Source organism: Pleurodeles waltl, chromosome 6 (assembly GCF_031143425.1).
Source record: "Pleurodeles waltl isolate 20211129_DDA chromosome 6, aPleWal1.hap1.20221129, whole genome shotgun sequence".
In the NCBI taxonomy this organism is placed as follows: domain Eukaryota; kingdom Metazoa; phylum Chordata; class Amphibia; order Caudata; family Salamandridae; genus Pleurodeles; species Pleurodeles waltl.
In genome coordinates this window covers 1,323,764,877-1,323,781,154 of record NC_090445.1, presented here as the reverse complement: position 1 = coordinate 1,323,781,154, position 16,278 = coordinate 1,323,764,877, and the positions used below count along the sequence as shown (strand labels likewise).

Genomic DNA, 16,278 nt, shown 5'->3' with positions numbered 1-16,278 from the left:
GGGTCACATGACTAGGTATAGTTGGTGGTTGGCCTTTGTGTATTCCTCCCAGAGAGCCGCACAATAGAGGAACTGGGTGTTGTCAGTATGGGCCATCCAAGTTTGGATGGGGGTGGGGCAGAGCTGTGCACTGCTCTAAATGCACTTCAAAACCCCTGCCTCAGCTCACACACAAAGAACTTCACACTAGTTTATTGTGGCAACAGACAGATTGAGACCAGTGCACAGAGGCAGAAAATTCAAGACACTTGTGTGGGGAGAAAAACACTAGAAACTTCTTCCACTTCAAACACAGCATCAGGTATAAAAATGGGACACTAAGACTTTCTCTTCAGGTCACTTCTGGACATCGGAAGGGCACTCAGAGAGCTGCCCTGCTGCCTGTGTCCTGCTGTGTACTTCAGAGGACTTGCCTGCTGCACCAAAAGGACTTTCCTGCTGCCCGAAGACTGCACTGTGCCCTCAGAGGACTGCACTGCACTTGATACCTGCTTTACTGCTTGATCCCAAGACTTCAAGAATGACTCAAAAATGTCTTCTGGGTCAGAAGGTGCTGTGGAGACCAGACCTAATCCATGTTGTGTACTTGACCCGTGCTCCATCGCGGTGGGTCCAAACTTTTGACTGACTAGATGTCCGCGGTTGGTACTTTGATCTTTTAGGCGCTATTTTATAATTTAAACTTTCAAAATTCATAACTCCAGTTCTACGGACTGGATTTTTGTAATTTTGGTGTTAAATAATTTATTACAATTTAATCTATGGGCCTGATTATGAGTGTGGTGGTCCTCAGACTGCCACACTCATGATGGCAGTCGGACCTCCACAATTAATTACGAGGTGGGCGGGCAGCTCCGCCAACCTACCGCTGTCTCTACCGGGATCATCGATCCCAATGGACTGACGGTGGCAGAAGTCGGAATCAGCCAGGGCAGTGCTGAAGTCAGCGCTGCCCTGCTGAATACAACTTGGTTCTCCGCCAGCCTTTTCATGTTGGTTTCTCCAGCATGAAAAGGTTGGCCAGGAACAGGAGCAGAGGGTAACAGGGGGCGCCCTGCACTGCCCATGCACTTGGCCTGAGCAGTGCAAGGGTACCCCTGCCCAGCACCTTCTCAATGCTCACTGTCTGATGTGCAGACAGCGAGCATTGCGTAGGTGCTGGTGCACTCTGCGGGTGGCAGATATTTTTTAAATATTTCCAATTCTGTAATTGTGGAGCACATCTAATATTAAGGAATTAGATCATAGTTTATGAGAAGAATGTCAGTTTTTGAATCTGGAACAATAAGGTTCAAACTTCACAAAAATAATGTATTTTTTAATTAGGGAAGGGAAGACTACCCTCAGAAGTGGCAAGTAAAAAACACTCACTGACAATCTATAAGATGTATTTCCACAGGTAAAAGATGAAAACTTTCCCTCATTCTTTTAAAAAATCTTACAGAATACATGGGAAAGCAGAGAACAGAAACCAAACAATGATTAAAACCAACATATTCAATAAAGCTACACGGGGCACAATTGATAAGAGAAAGGAGTACCGTCGTTGACACAGCACTTCTCTTTTTTAACAGTTGCACATAATTGAGATCATATACATTTGCTAAGTCTCATGAAGCATAAATCACTAAATAAAGTTTGAGAGTAGCATTACGCACTATCTCTATTTCATCAGAGAGGACTTCAAGGGTACAATTGAAAAGAGAGGGACTTTTTTGTTGATTGATCTTATATCCTGCCTTTCCTGAAACATGTAAAACACAAAACTTTAGCCTATATAAAATGTCTCCTCTCTTGTTCCACAAATAGCATCACGTCATTTGCGCATAGGTTCACCTTTGACATATTCTCGAGAGGAGGAAATAATGGCCATATGTACAAATGAATTTCCCCATAGACACAGAATGGGTAAAACCCTTTGCTACATCTGGCCCTAAGTTCCTTATCATTTCAAATGCCAATTAGCACTTCCTCCAGATACTGAAGAATGTTTCTTTATCACCCAACTATAAATAAATGATTATGCACTGTGTAGTTCAACATGGTGCCCTCTCCTTCCCAATGGTAAATATATTATTGTAGCACAGATGAATGCCCCTGTATAAATACATGGCTATGCATCCCCAAACAGGCACGTTAAAAGGCCTTTCTTAAAATTGTGCCTTATATGTGTGTGTCTTTGCCATTTTTCAAATATATCTGAAAGCAGTCGCAGTGCAAATGACCTGATTCTTAAATCACTGCCAGGCTTAAAGTGTAAGGTCATTTGAAAATCCTCGCCTTTGTAAGTGTTTTGGTGAGAGGGCAACATGACTAGCCTTGGAGCCACAAAAACGTAATGAGAAAGTGGTATTAGAGAAACCGTGTGCAGTATACCTGAAGAAAAAGTCTAGGACTGTGGCGGAAAGACCGTGCCTGTTTGCTCTTCTTTGGCCACGCTGTGGAATCTTAATTTTATTTTTAGACTACGGGACCGGTTCAAGCTCAGGATATTGAAGAAGGTGTTGCACTGTACTGGTGTTTCATGTTTTTCTTATTACAGCATAGACTGATTATAGCTTTAAAATCCAGCACACACATTACAAACGTGAAGCAATGAAAATCTGTTTTTTCATTCACGATACATATATACACCACGTAGATTTGACACACAGAAATTGGTGGTTTACAAGAAATTTCTGTACACCATAATTTCCTGCTAACTGCAAGATCTAACTTGCAGTTAACTGAAAGACCCAACTTCTCCAACTGAGATTGTCCTTAACACTGAATATATCCACCTATCTCGAGTGTGCAAACACTGCAACCAGGCCTGAACCAGAGGCCCTGGAGCCTCTGCGCAGCACTGGGGGGAGGGGGGGTGTTGCTGGGAACTCTATAGGTCGACCCAATCAGCCCAAGGCCTATATAAATCTATCATATATTGGAGACTAAGGGCCTCCTCATCACATTCTGCAAGAGACCCTTCTTTTTGCGTTATGCAACTGGCCTGGTACTCTCCAGGCTTCTTGTTGCTGCTGCAGGAATAGGGGCTTTGGGCCTTAGTACAGGCCAGCCATGCCCGACCCCTGCAACAGCAGAGAGAGAGAGAGAGAGAGAGAGTAGAGGGAGAGCAGAAGATGTCTCCCCATAGCAGATAGAAGCCCCTTATGACCAACCACGCTTCCACACCCCTTCACACCAGCCCCTGTAGCCCTCTTGTTGCTCTCATGATTTTTAAACCATACTTAAGCTTTTCTGACATCTAAAGCAGATGGTAAATTAATAATCCAGTAGAGGCAATTGAATTTGTAGTGCCATACTAACATTATTTTTTGTTAATAAGTAAATTAAATAAAACCTCACAAGTAAATAAAGATCATTGTATTGCTTGTGTTCATTCTATTCCTTCTTACCATTCCCTTAATACATCTATACTCAGTTATTGAGCATATTACGGGAGCTACAATCATTGCCTTCATGAGGAAACCAAGGGCCATGACTGCAAGCACCCAGCCCAGCACAAAGGAGCTTCCCAAAGCCCTGCTCACGGAGACTGAAGGGACCGACACCCCGTCGACTTCCATACACCCTCACCTCGACAAAATACTTGCTACCATAACCAAAAATACCCTCCAGCAAGATATTAGTGCAGTGCCAGTGCAGTGCCAGGCCAGTGGGCTTATGTCTCTTAAGTTGGCTGGCCAAGTTAAGGAAGTGGAAACCTCTGAATGTGTTGCAACCCAAACACAAGACTGTCTGGCTGCATGATGGATCTGACTGCCAAGGTGAGCAGCTTGAAATATCAAGCGGAGGATGGAGAAGGACAAAACCGCCAAAACAATAATCCGGTAGTTGGTCTTCCTAAAGGTACAGAAGGGGATGATATGGTGAAATATCTCAAATGTTGGCTTCAGTCAGAAGTTGCTACGAATCATCTTACTTCCTTCTTCATCTTAGAAGGCGCCACAGATCACTGGCCCGCCTGTCAGCATCTCAATGACCACCCCGCACTGTGGTAGGCAGATTACTCCATTATAAAGGTAGAGATATCATACTTCAAAAGGCGCGTACAGAAGGCCCATTTACACTGGACAATAGTAAAGTATTGGTGTTCCCAGACTTTACCTCTGCAGTGCAGGCTAAGCGTTCTTCCTTTCTAGAAGTGAAGAAGGCTCTCATGGAAGAAGGCTTGCAACATTCTTTGATGTTGCCTGCCAAATGCAGGTTTATATGGAATGGGACTACACACTTCTGTGAAGAACCCGGTATGGCATGGGAGTGTTTGGAGACCTATAAGGCAGGGGCCTTTTTGCCGGTGGCCCAACCTAAAATGGGAGTACCTAAACGCAGACTTTGGAAGCGCTCACGAAGGACCCTGTGGAGCCAGTTGCTGAGGAAACTGTCCCATTCACAGACTGAGCAGGAGAAGGCTGCTACACTCCAGGCAGTGGTAGAGATTGCAGCCCTGCAGGAGTCAGGCCCAGACACTGGCACCTCATCAGGCAGGATATCGGTGGGCTCGGAGTCTGGGACTTCACTAGTTGATGGTGCTACCTTGCCTTTTGTGACTCAGTACTTGGTTGATGACTTGATCTGTATTAGAAATGGGGTCTTTGGTTGGCAGTCAGGTTACCCCCTGTCCAAGCCAGGACCCTCACCCTAGTCAGGGTAAGTCACACACAATTCAAATTATCCTGTGCCCACCCTCTGGTAGCTTGGCACTGAGAAGTCAGGCTTAACTTAGAAGGCAATGTGTAAAGTATTGTGCAATAAATCATGCAATATAATATTTCTCTGGTAAGATGCAGGTCAAAACGATTAAGATGCAATAAGTATATGTTGAAATATCACTGTAAAAATGATATAAAGTGTATTTAGTCTCTTAAAAAGCAACAAGTGTCTCTTGTAAGCACAAAGTACCTGGTTTGTGTTCAAATTCTCCGCAAGGGACCGCAGAGAAGGAGATGCGTGGAAAACAGGGAGGTGTACGGCGATTTTTCCAGCGCAAACTGATGATGCGTCGTTGAGTTTTCACACAGGGCAGTCTTTGCGTCAATTTCCGTTGCGTAGACTGGGATCCTCTTCAGGCTTCGGGGTTTTCAGACGCCCCAGGGACGATGCGTTGAAATCCAGCATGTGCAGGAGGAAGTCACAGGGGCTGCGTCGATCCGGTGGGCGTTGCGTAGAACATTCCACCGCACGGCAGGCGATGCGTCGATTCCTCTCAGGAAGTTGGGGTGCGTCGTTCCAGCTCGGCTTTGCATCGATCCAGTGGGCAGTGCGTCGAATTTTCGGTCCCACCGCTGGCGCTGCATCAATCTTCTCCTTGCAAAGTTTGGCTGCGTCGTTCCGGTTCGGCGTGCAGTGATTTTCTCACCGCGATGTAGGCTGTGCATTGTTTCTTGCAGGCTGTGCGTCGATTTTCACCCCACAGGGAGTTCTCTTGCAGGAATGAAGTCTTTTTGGTCCTGAGACATCAGGGAACAGGAGGCAAGCTCTATCCAAGCCCTTGGACAGCATTTCTCAGCACAGCCAGAGAGCAGCAAGGCAGCAGGGCAACAGCAAGGCAGCAGTCCTTCTCAGAAAAGCAGTCAGCTGAGTCCTTTGGGCAGCCAGGCAGTTCTTCTTGGCAGGTTGCAGGTTCTGGTTCAGGTTCTCTTCTCCAGGAAGTGTCTGAGTTGGTAGGGCAAATGTGCCTTTGAAGTGGGGGAGACTTCAAAGAGTGGCTTTGAAGTACACAAGGTCCCCTTTCAGTTACTTCCTGTCTGCCAGGGTCCCAGTAGGGGGTGTGGCAGTCCTTTGTGTGAGGGCAGGCTACTGTCCTTTGACATGTAAGTGTCAGGCCCTCCACCTTCCCAGCCCAGGAAGACCCATTCAATATGCAGATGTATGCAAGTGTGACTGAGCATCCTGTGTTTGTTGCTTGTCTGAGTGAATGCACAAGGGAGCTGTCAACTAAACCTAGCCAGATGTGGATTGCAAGGAACAGAAGGATTTAAGTGCATAGAAATGCTCACTTTCTAAAAGTGGCATTTCTAAAATAGCAATATTAAATCCAACTTCACCAGTCAGCAGGATTTTGTATTACCATTCTGGCCAAACTAAATATGACCTTGTTACTCCTTTCAGGTCAGCTATAGTATATGAGGGTAGCCCTACTGTTAGCCTATGAAAGGAGCAGGCCTCACAGCAGTGCAAAATGAATTTAGGAGTTTTACACTACAAGGACATGTAAACTACACATGTATGTGTCCTGCCTTTTGTCTACACAGCACCCTTCCCTTTTTGTTACCTAGGGCCTACCTTAGGGGTGACTTATATGTAGAAAAAGGGGAGTTTTAGGCTTGGCAAGTACTTTTAAATGCTAAGTCGAAGTGGCAGTGTAACTGCACACACAGGCCTTGCAATGGCAGGCCTGAAACATGGTTAAGGGGCTACTTAAGTAGGTGGCACAATCAGTGCTGTGGGCCCACTAGTAGCATTTAATCTACAGGCCCTGGGCACATATAGTGCACTTTACTAGGGACTTATAGGTAAATTAAATAAGCCAATTGGGTATGATCCACTGCCACCATGTTTTAAGGGAGAGAGCATATGCACTTTAGCACTGGTTAGCAGTGGTAAAGTGTGCAGAGTCCTAAAACCAGCAAAAACAGTGTCCAAAAAGTGGAGGGAGGCAGGCAAAATGTTAGAGGTGACCACCCTAAGGCTGTCAGGTCTAACAATCTGAAATACTGGGTTGCTGACAAGAGGGCTGACTGGAAGCTGTTGGCCAGTAGATGGGGATTGATGGATGGAGATTGCATTGCTGAATGGGGATTGATGGAAGTTCTAGCATGGGGTTGTAACATAAGTGTGTATTTGCTGTCTCTTCTATTGCCCGACATAATGGGTCCTCTGCATTCTGAAAGTGAGTGGAGGCAAGTGCCCAGTTAATGAGTAAATGTGGGGCTGGCGCAGAACTGACTTACACTTTACAGCATGGCCTGATCAAATTGGCCTCTACCAGGTGACTGGAGGTGTCATTCTATTGACAATGTTTTCACTTTACTGTGGCAAGTTCACAGTTGAGGTTCTTTTGGTTTGTCTCAGGGTTTACACAGTTTGTTGAATGGGGAGGTTTGGTCATCAGGATGCATCGGGGAGCCTGTCAGGGTACACACACGTGATCCAATCAGATGTAAGGCCAATGTCATACACTAACCTTTTTGTCTTGATCATATTCCCTAGCTGGGGAATGGGCTCAACCTCTAATCACAGGCAGTACAGGTAGCTATCCTGCAAGAAACTCACCTTGCCAGGAGGGATAGGAGCTGTTATGACCTAGGTGGTGGGGCCAACTATATGCTACTTCCTATTCTGCTTAAGCTCAGGGGGCACTGATTTGGATTAGAGCAGTGACACCCTTTGAGCTTATCTACTCTACCACTGACCAGGATGGGCATTATGTTCTACCTAAGGGTAGGCTGGTGGGCAGAGACATCACTTTAGGGAGTATATATGCCTCGCATCAGGATCAGCTGTCTTTCCTTCACTCTTTTTTGGTCCCTCTGGCATCGTTGATGACTGAGGATCTCTTGTTAGGTGGTGATTTTAACTGCATAGTTGATGTCCTGCTGGACCGTTCTCACCCCTGACTGTTGCCCAGGGTGATGGCACACAAGATGGCAGAACCTTGGAGAATCCAGCACTGAGTTTCACATGATTACTCCTATTTCCCCATATCTACCAACTCAGCACTTGATTAGACAAGTTAGTCTGTTCAAACAGGCACTCTCTTGGACCACACTCCCTTGCTTTTAGGCTTCTGGTCAGTTTAGGAGAGTCCAGAGATTCCTACCTGGTGACTTAACCCACTGTCCTTAGAGGATGCTTGCTTTTGGGATTCCTTGGGAGAGACAATTAGTGGGTACTTTGAACGTATTGAGAGGTCTGCTTCCGCTGGCCTGGCCAGTGGGAGGCCTTTAAGGTGGTGGTTCTGGGTCATTGTTTGAGTCACTCAGTCGGATTTCAGAGGGAACTAGATGAGACACTGGATGGCAGGTTCATGAGCTGGACAGTGCTCTGGGATCAAACAGTGCAGCACTGCTCCAACTCCGGGAGGCTTGGAAGCAGTATATTGCTGTGTTAGAATGCCAATCCCTACATTGTCATTATCATAATATCTTTATTCCTAAAGTACATGATGAGGAAGGACAGCCAGGGAGGCTTCTGGCTTGCCTCTTTCATCCAGAGTCCCCTCAGGCCCCTATTACACAAATTTTAACAGAGGGAGGTGCAACTCTGTATTCTCCCATGGCCATAAACATCTTGTTTCGAGACCATTATGAACCATTGTATAGGTGTCCGTAAGCTCTGTTGCTGGGGATACAGGCTGCATTCTTGCGGTAACTGCCTCTGAGAGAGCTTGCTCGTGAGAATCAGGAAAGCCAAAGGAGGTCCTGTGACAACTCAGGAGATTAGATTTGCCATCAAGGAAATGGCTACAGAGAAAACAACTGGGCGCACCTCAGAATGGGCACTGCCATCTCCCTGCAATAGAACGTTTATAGATGCATCAGATAGGGATATGATATCCCCCTTTCATTTTGCTTTGGTCATTGAGCTCTTTTCACTAGAGGGGGTGGGCACAGGAGTTGGGGTAGAGGGCCAGGAACATACTATTTTTTCTATATGTGGATGACCTCCTGCTTTATTTGGCTGATAGCCCATCAAGCGCTGATACTGACTTGCACCGTCTGGGAGAGTTTGTGATGGTATTCGGGTCAACACGGCCAAGGGTTCTTTGTTCCCCATGTCACCGGGCGTCCAGCTGCTGGACATTCAACAGGTCTTGACTTGCTCCCCTCATCCTTTACATACCTGGAATTCTGATATTTCACTCCCTGGAAGATCTTCGGGAAGGCAACTTGGGAAGTGCCCTTCAGACTTGTGTCCCCTTCTTAAGATCTCTAAAACTGTCCTTTATGGCCAGGATTTTGGTGTCCAAAATGGTCATTCTCCCAAGATTATTATACTTCTTTATTAATCTCCCGGTTGGAGTGCCTATTTTTTGGTTTCGACAGTTGGATTCTTTGCTTTGGAAAGTGATATGGGATGGAATGCGCCATAGAGTGTCCCTTGAGGTCCTTCGGCATGCACCTGGTGAGGGGGTGCTAGGCACGCCTAATTTTGAGTTGTTTTTTTTGGAATTCCAACTTCAGTGCGTCAATCAGTGGCTCAATGTGGCTAGACTGGAGGAGTTTGGCTTGGTTCGACTGGCTCACAATCAGAGTCTGGTGCTGGTGAAGTTACTTTTCCTAGCAACAGTAATTCCCTGCCCTGGGGTGTTTTTAGCTGTGGCGTTGCATGCAGAGGATGGAGGGGATTCCCCTGTACGTGCCTGCCCTGCTGTTGAATGATATCCCACATGGTGATCCTCTCTTTTTTTACGGCTGGGCAGCTGCCGGCCAGGACAGACGCCAGCTTGGTAACAGTAAGTGACTGCTTTAAGTAAGCTGAGAATTTTGCTCCTGATGGAGGATTTGGTGACCCAACACTATCTACCCCTGGCCAATTTTTAGTTGAAAAGGCATTTACACAGACCTTTGGGGTCTTGTGGGCCAGTGGGTGTGATGAACCAATGGCACATGCAGTACTACAGCTGTTGGTGTCCATGGGCATAGTGCAGAACTTGATGAAGTGTTTTTATAGGCCACTGACCTGAATGGTCCTGAAACCTGTGCTGATACCTAGGCGTAGGTGGGGAAAGATATTAGGATGAGACCTTACAGACTCAGAGTGGCGTAAAGTTCTGGTGCACCCTAAGAAGGTCTACAGAAAAAGGAGACTGAAGTCAACTCAATTTAATTAAGTTCTTATGACTTATCTGATGCCCCACAGACTACAGTTCATCTATGGAGGGGAACTGCATGGCTGCTTTAGATAGAAGCTTTTGGACATAGACTTCTGCTATATGGCATGGAGTTGCCCCCAGTTGTGGCCGTTCAGGGACGCAATGCTATAAACTCTGAATACCACCCTGGGTTGAGCTATTGCTTGCCCCTGGGAGGTCTGAATATTGGGATAGATCATTAGACACAGAATACGAAATGTAGGCTCTAGGTTCTTAGATTTTGCCACAGCACTGGCCAAGAGACGCGTTACAATGGGACCAGTAGTGGGTACATGGACAAACAATGTCACCATGTGGGCTAGTGCTGAAGAAAGGGCCCTGATTCGTGAAGAGGCTAGAGTGATGCAGGGTTGCGGGCAGAGGTGTTGGAGGCTTGGGAACATCCATAGCGTGTTACGGAGGGGAGCTCCAACAGAAGGGAAGGGTTTGCTGAAAGTGATGCAGGGGACTCCTCAGGAGGCTCATAAGAAGAAGGGGGCAGGTCCTAGGGACAGCAGTCTTCTGCACCCTTTGGTTGCCCGCCCCTCCTTTGGGTAGTAACTCTGCTTGTCACGTGCCCCACTGTCAGCGAGACCGGATCCTCGGGGTTTGCGCCTGTTCCCAATATGTCCACCTCTTGGCAGCTCCAAACTCTACTAGCCATTATAGCACAGAATTAAAGAATGGCCAAGCGGGGGATGGGGTTTAGGTTGGGAACAGCCGGGAAGGAGACCTGTGGAAGCAAGAGTTAAGAACACTGTCAGAGTCACCAGATCCTCGGGGTCTGCGCACGTTCCCAACACGTCCACCACTGAACAGCTCCAAGACTCTGATAGATAAATCACAGAGGCTAAGAGAGTTCAAGAGGGGAAGAGGGGATTAGGAAGGGAACAGCTGAGAAGCAGACCTGTAGTAAGAAAAAGGTTAAAACACACAATATGAAAATTACATCTCATGAAATCAATACTAGAATATGACTCTAAGCCTAGTCATTCTGAAAACATGAACAACCTAAGAATTAGGCTTAAAATAACTACGTTTCAAGATGGCCGGATACCTGGAAGGGAATCAAAATGGATTAAATGAAACTTTCAAATTCAAGTACTTTCCTTTACATGAGAATCAGGAAAAACATTCTGAATAAGTTCTAAACCAGTCATATGAATCCTTTTTTGAGAATGTATACTACGACCATGCAATATTGCATCTAGAAACTCTGGTCTTCTGTGTTCTCTTGAAATGTTTCCACACGAATTGCGCACATTGCAGATTTTCATATACATAGTAAACACCATAAAAGGATTGTGCACCATGAATAACACAATATGGATTCAGGAAACAAATCACACAACTTGTCAACTCGAATATTACCTAATAAATGTCTTAGAATAAATGGCATACAATGAACAACATGAATTAAGCTCGAAGAGAGAATCGTGCGCCTTGCCGATTCGAGTGCCACCATGTAAAATGTCAAGAAATGGTAGCACGCAATGAATTTCAGTAACAAGATTAAAGCACCATGAAACGAAATGCGCGTCTTTTGCCGATTCTTAAGCCACCATGTAAATGTCAAGAAATGGTAGTACGCAATGAATTTCAAGGTTAAATCACCATTAAACGAATCGCGCGTCCTGCCGATTCGTAAGCCACGATGTAAATGGCAAAAAATAACAGTGCGCAATGAATAACAAGATCAAATAAGCATGAAACGAATTGCGCGTCTTGCCGATTCGCAAGCCACCATGCAAATGTCAAGAAATGGTAGCGCGCATTGAATAACAAGATCAAATCAGCATGAAACGAATCGCGCGTCTTGCCGATTTGCAAGCCACCATGCAAATGTCAAGAAATGGTAGCGCGCAAAGTAATCTGTTAACCATTAAAGAATTAGGCCAAGAATATGAAAGTTCTCGATAACGGCGTCGGGAGGTCAGCCCAACCACCGTCTTACCGCCCAGAACAAGGATCACCAATGAAGAATGAAGGGCAGAGGCCTGGAAGATCAAATAGGCCACCGGGACAGGAGCTCAGGAAGTAGCTGCTGCTCTGCAACGGGACCTCCGAATAGTGAGCACTTGGAGCTGGGCTGGCTCCCTTTTATAGAGTCTTGGCCCCGCCCACAACCACACCCAGGCATGCTGCAGGGAAAGTCTCTGGAAGGCCCTGGAAAGGGACCACACCCTAACACACTCTGAAAGCCTGCAGCAATACATTGCAAATGAACAGTATTTGTAAACACATTAAAAATAAGTCTTCAGGATTAAACTCTGCAATGCAAAAGGTTAAACAACAACAAATCAGCACACTACATAAAATACGTTGTTTTGACAGCACTGGGTTTTTGCATTCTAGTCGCCAATAGAGAGCGCACTGCCCTGGTGTTGACAAACACAATAGCAAAGTCATTCACATTAATCTTCATGAACATTGTTTTAACTCTTTATGCTCTAATAACATGAGAGATCAAGAACCTTTCAATAACGTGACCGTTTTATAATCATATACTCTGAACATTGAACTTTCTCAAGTTAATCCTTAGAATAGCAATTACATTACAAGAGTCAATGAGTACATTTGTTCCCAAAGAATTAACTGCTAAAGGATTCATGAACTATACTGTAGAATAGGCAAACTGACTAAACTTGTTTTGTCAAGAAAGATCACACTCTGTTTGATCTAAGTTTCAAGAATCAATTGCCCAGAAATTATTGTGCACCTTATTGCCAGACTGCGCATCAAGACTCAAGTACCTGGAATGATCGCGCGCTCTGCCGATCTGAAATGCAAGGGTTAATTGACAAGAATGAATCGCACACACTGTTGTCGATTCAACCATCAAGATTCAAATGCCTTGAAATGATCGCGCACTCTGCCGATCTGAACTGCAAGGGTTAATTGCCAAGAATGAATTGCGCACACTCTTGCTGATTCAACCATCAAGATTCAAATGCCTTGAAATGATCGCGCACTCTGCCGATCTGAACTGCAAGGGTTAATTGCCAAGAATGAATCGCGCACACTGTTTCCGATTCAACCATCAAGATTCAAGTGCCTTGAAATGATCGCGCGCCATGCCGATCCGAACTGCAAGGGTTAAGTGCCAAGAGTAAATCGCACACGCGGTAAAGCACAAAGCTAAAAACTCAAATGTTTCTAGAAAACGGAGTCGAGGGCATGCCCCGAACTCTGCCTTACCGCCCTGCTTGAAGATCAGCAAGATAATGAGGACATGGCCAGGAAATGTCCAAGTAGGCCTCCGGAACAGGAGCCCCGGAATGCGCTGCTGCTCTGCACTGGGACCTCTGAATAGTGAGCACGTGGAGTTGGGCTGGGTTCCTTAAATAGACCCAAGCCCCGCCCACCTGCCACACCCAGCCACACCCAGCCAGGCTGCAGAAAAGGCTTGAAAATGAACAATACATTGCAAATAGTATTAAAGACATTTCAAGATAAATACCTGCAATGCAAAAAGTCAATATGCAACATCAGCACACAATGCATGAATTATTACATTGCATAAGGTCTGTCACTTTGCACTATGTTGTCCGTAGAGCGCGCACTGTCCTGGTGTTGACACCCACCCCCTACCCTGGAGTTCGTGTTTCCTGCTCTTACAGCCCAGGGTCTCCCATAAGTTTCCTTGGAGGTATTCTCCCTCTCTTTCTTTTTTATAGAGTGGTCTGTGTGACCCCCGAGACAGTTTGGTTTACCCATTTTGGTTACTAGTTTTCCATATGATGGCTTCTGCCATTCCCCTCCCCCTTACTCCCGAAGTTTAGCCTACATGACAATGAGGCTTGGAAGAACCTGGTACTCTTTTGGGGCCTTGCATATTCTGTGTTTTAGGTCACAAATAGATGGGGCACAAATGGTGCAGAACGGGGTGGATTGATTTGAAAATTGCTGAGTGCTAGGTCATTAAGTTGTGCCTCCCATACAACACCAGGTTATTTCTGCTGATTACATTTCTGTGACCTTTGATTGTATATCTTCTGGCTCTCCTTGATAAGCCATGTTTTTTGAGGGGATACATACAGACTGATATGTCAAGATACAAGTGTATTGTTTGCTATAAATGCCAATAAGCATGTTTTTAAAAAGTGTGCTGCAATCAAATTCTGGTCAATTCCACTACTGATTTAAGTTGATTTATTACGTTTGTATTGGAAAAAATACTTTTTTAAAATTCTTGCACCTTTAAGAACACATCAATAACTAATGCAAGAAAATTGTGTTTGGCAATCAGACCTGTCACAAAGTTGCCATACTGGTCATCACTGATTTCTTTCCTTACCTGTCTTTGTCCTCAGAAAGCCACCTGCTTGGTCGTGTCGTTGTTGGTCCATTCATGTACACCCGTGGAAAAGAGCTGGAACATTGGAATGAAATGCTCAACAAGCCCAAAGAACTGGTGAAAAGGTGGCATGCCCTCAGCCGCACTAGTGCCTGAATGAAGGAACCGATTTCTGGTTACATATCTAGTTGCACATCTTTGGGTGGAACTTTGCCTGTACATCTGATACACTGGTCTGCTAATGTCCAGTGCACATTTCAGTTATGCCAAATGTAACACACTGCAGGGTCTTGGAGAGTGTATTTGCTTCTCGTTCTTCACCTGTTGTTTCCACAATTAATCGAAATAGTGTGCCATAGTTCAGATGGCGCAGAAATTGTGACTTCCAAAACTCATCTATTGGTTGAAAATATCTTTATTACGATAAGATATATTAAAAATACCATCATAGCAGTGAGTAGCCACAAACAGCAGCTCCAGAGTCTTTTATGATGACATCCACACATTGTCTTTTGTTTATTCAAAAGCAAGTACATATCAATTGATTAGTTTATTATGTAAAATATGCTAGAGTATTTAGAACATAACAGACTTCTCTTTCATAGGACAAGTGTAACATAATCATGAAGGAGCACAAGTCCGCATGCTAATGATAGAAAGTGAAGTGTTAGTAAATGAAGCTTTGTATTTGAAAGCCATTTCTATTTGATAGTCCTAAATATCTTATCACTATTGCTTTTTAAATGTACTTGGCTAAGAACAGTTAATAAATATAAGTCTTCAGACTCAGAGGTATAACAAGAAACTGTCTGGTTCCACCCTCCTCCACCATGGCTAAGCCCTTATCCTACATCGATTCCTACCCTTCATTTAAAGAGTTTGCGAAGAAAAGGTCCAGTGGGTTTGGTATCAGCTAAGACTGAGGATACAGGATCAAACCCTTGACCCTCAAAACAACTGCTGCCCCACCTATCAAGCTCTTATTCTCTGAAGCATGAGCAAAAACAGAGTCCTTCTCAGAGGCCTCCTTAACTCCACACTAAACCCATGAAGTATATCCTCACCAAGAGTGGCCAACTGAAGCTACCACATAACCTCCACCGGTTCAAACCAATTTGCCTCAAATCCAAGGTTATACAGATCCGCTATGGATCTGAATACCTCTACGTTTTTGACTGAAACCATACCAAAACCCAACTAAAACCTAATGAGACTGGAGAACCCAAAGCTACTAAAGAAAAGCAGAGAAATAAAGACTTCTATGGCCATGCTTTCACTGCCATAAGGAACCTGCTCAGTCATTTGATACAATCCTTTCCTTCACAAAAGAACAAAAGTATTCTTCTTTCTCAATAACTGCACCTCCTCACCCCCACTATCCTACTCTTCTGTCTGCACCCTGCACTCACTTCTCAAATCCTGGCCCACATTTGATCTATGTATAAGTCTCTATCCATCTTCTACTTGCAATCATGTCTTAATCATATTGTCACATGACCATCCATCTCTGCTTCTGCAACTATTATGTACAGGCACCAAACCCTTGTGCTAGGTAAAATGCCACACTGCCTCCTCAGCCCTAGTCTTGTTGTTTCTCAGCATGTCATTATTTGCTTTGTGGAATAAAGTATTATCTGTAGCATATTCTTCAACTGAGATGCTATGTAAAATACCTTGTACGTTTTTCAGATCAATGACATAATACTGATCAGAGAAAATATCATGACATAAATATAATGTCAAAAATAGGGAAGACAAAACTATAGTTTCCCTATACTTATAAAGCAACATACAAAAATATAGAAAAAATATTGTTTTGCACGATTATCTTTAAAAACAAAAACAAAATTGTTGATTTTTAATATAAATAAATAGTTTCAAATAGTAAATCTTAAAACATTTTAATTTATAACATTAATATAATTCCAAAAAGCACACGAAAAATAGTCAATGACATGCTCTCAATCTGGTGATAACACAAAGTTTACTGCATTAATATAATATAGACCAAATAAATGTAAGTAATACATGTAAGTAATATTTAATTTAATACTATATATACTTACATAAAGATACACACTTTTATATATATGTGTCTGTATGTTTATATATACACATATATAAC

The 16,278-nt window shown here is 44.3% G+C and overlaps 1 protein-coding gene across 1 annotated transcript in view; it reads left to right on the top strand.

Moving 5' to 3' along the window:
* The window catches only part of LOC138300824 (synaptotagmin-15-like), a 294,951-nt gene extending 279,159 nt beyond the window's left edge, over positions 1 to 15,792 (top strand). The window contains exon 8 of the mRNA XM_069240628.1: positions 14,170 to 15,792. Coding sequence (XP_069096729.1) covers positions 14,170 to 14,309 — 140 coding nt within the window. The 3' untranslated portion in view covers positions 14,310 to 15,792. The remainder of the gene's footprint in view (positions 1 to 14,169) is intronic.
* The last annotated feature ends 486 nt before the right edge of the window (positions 15,793 to 16,278 follow it).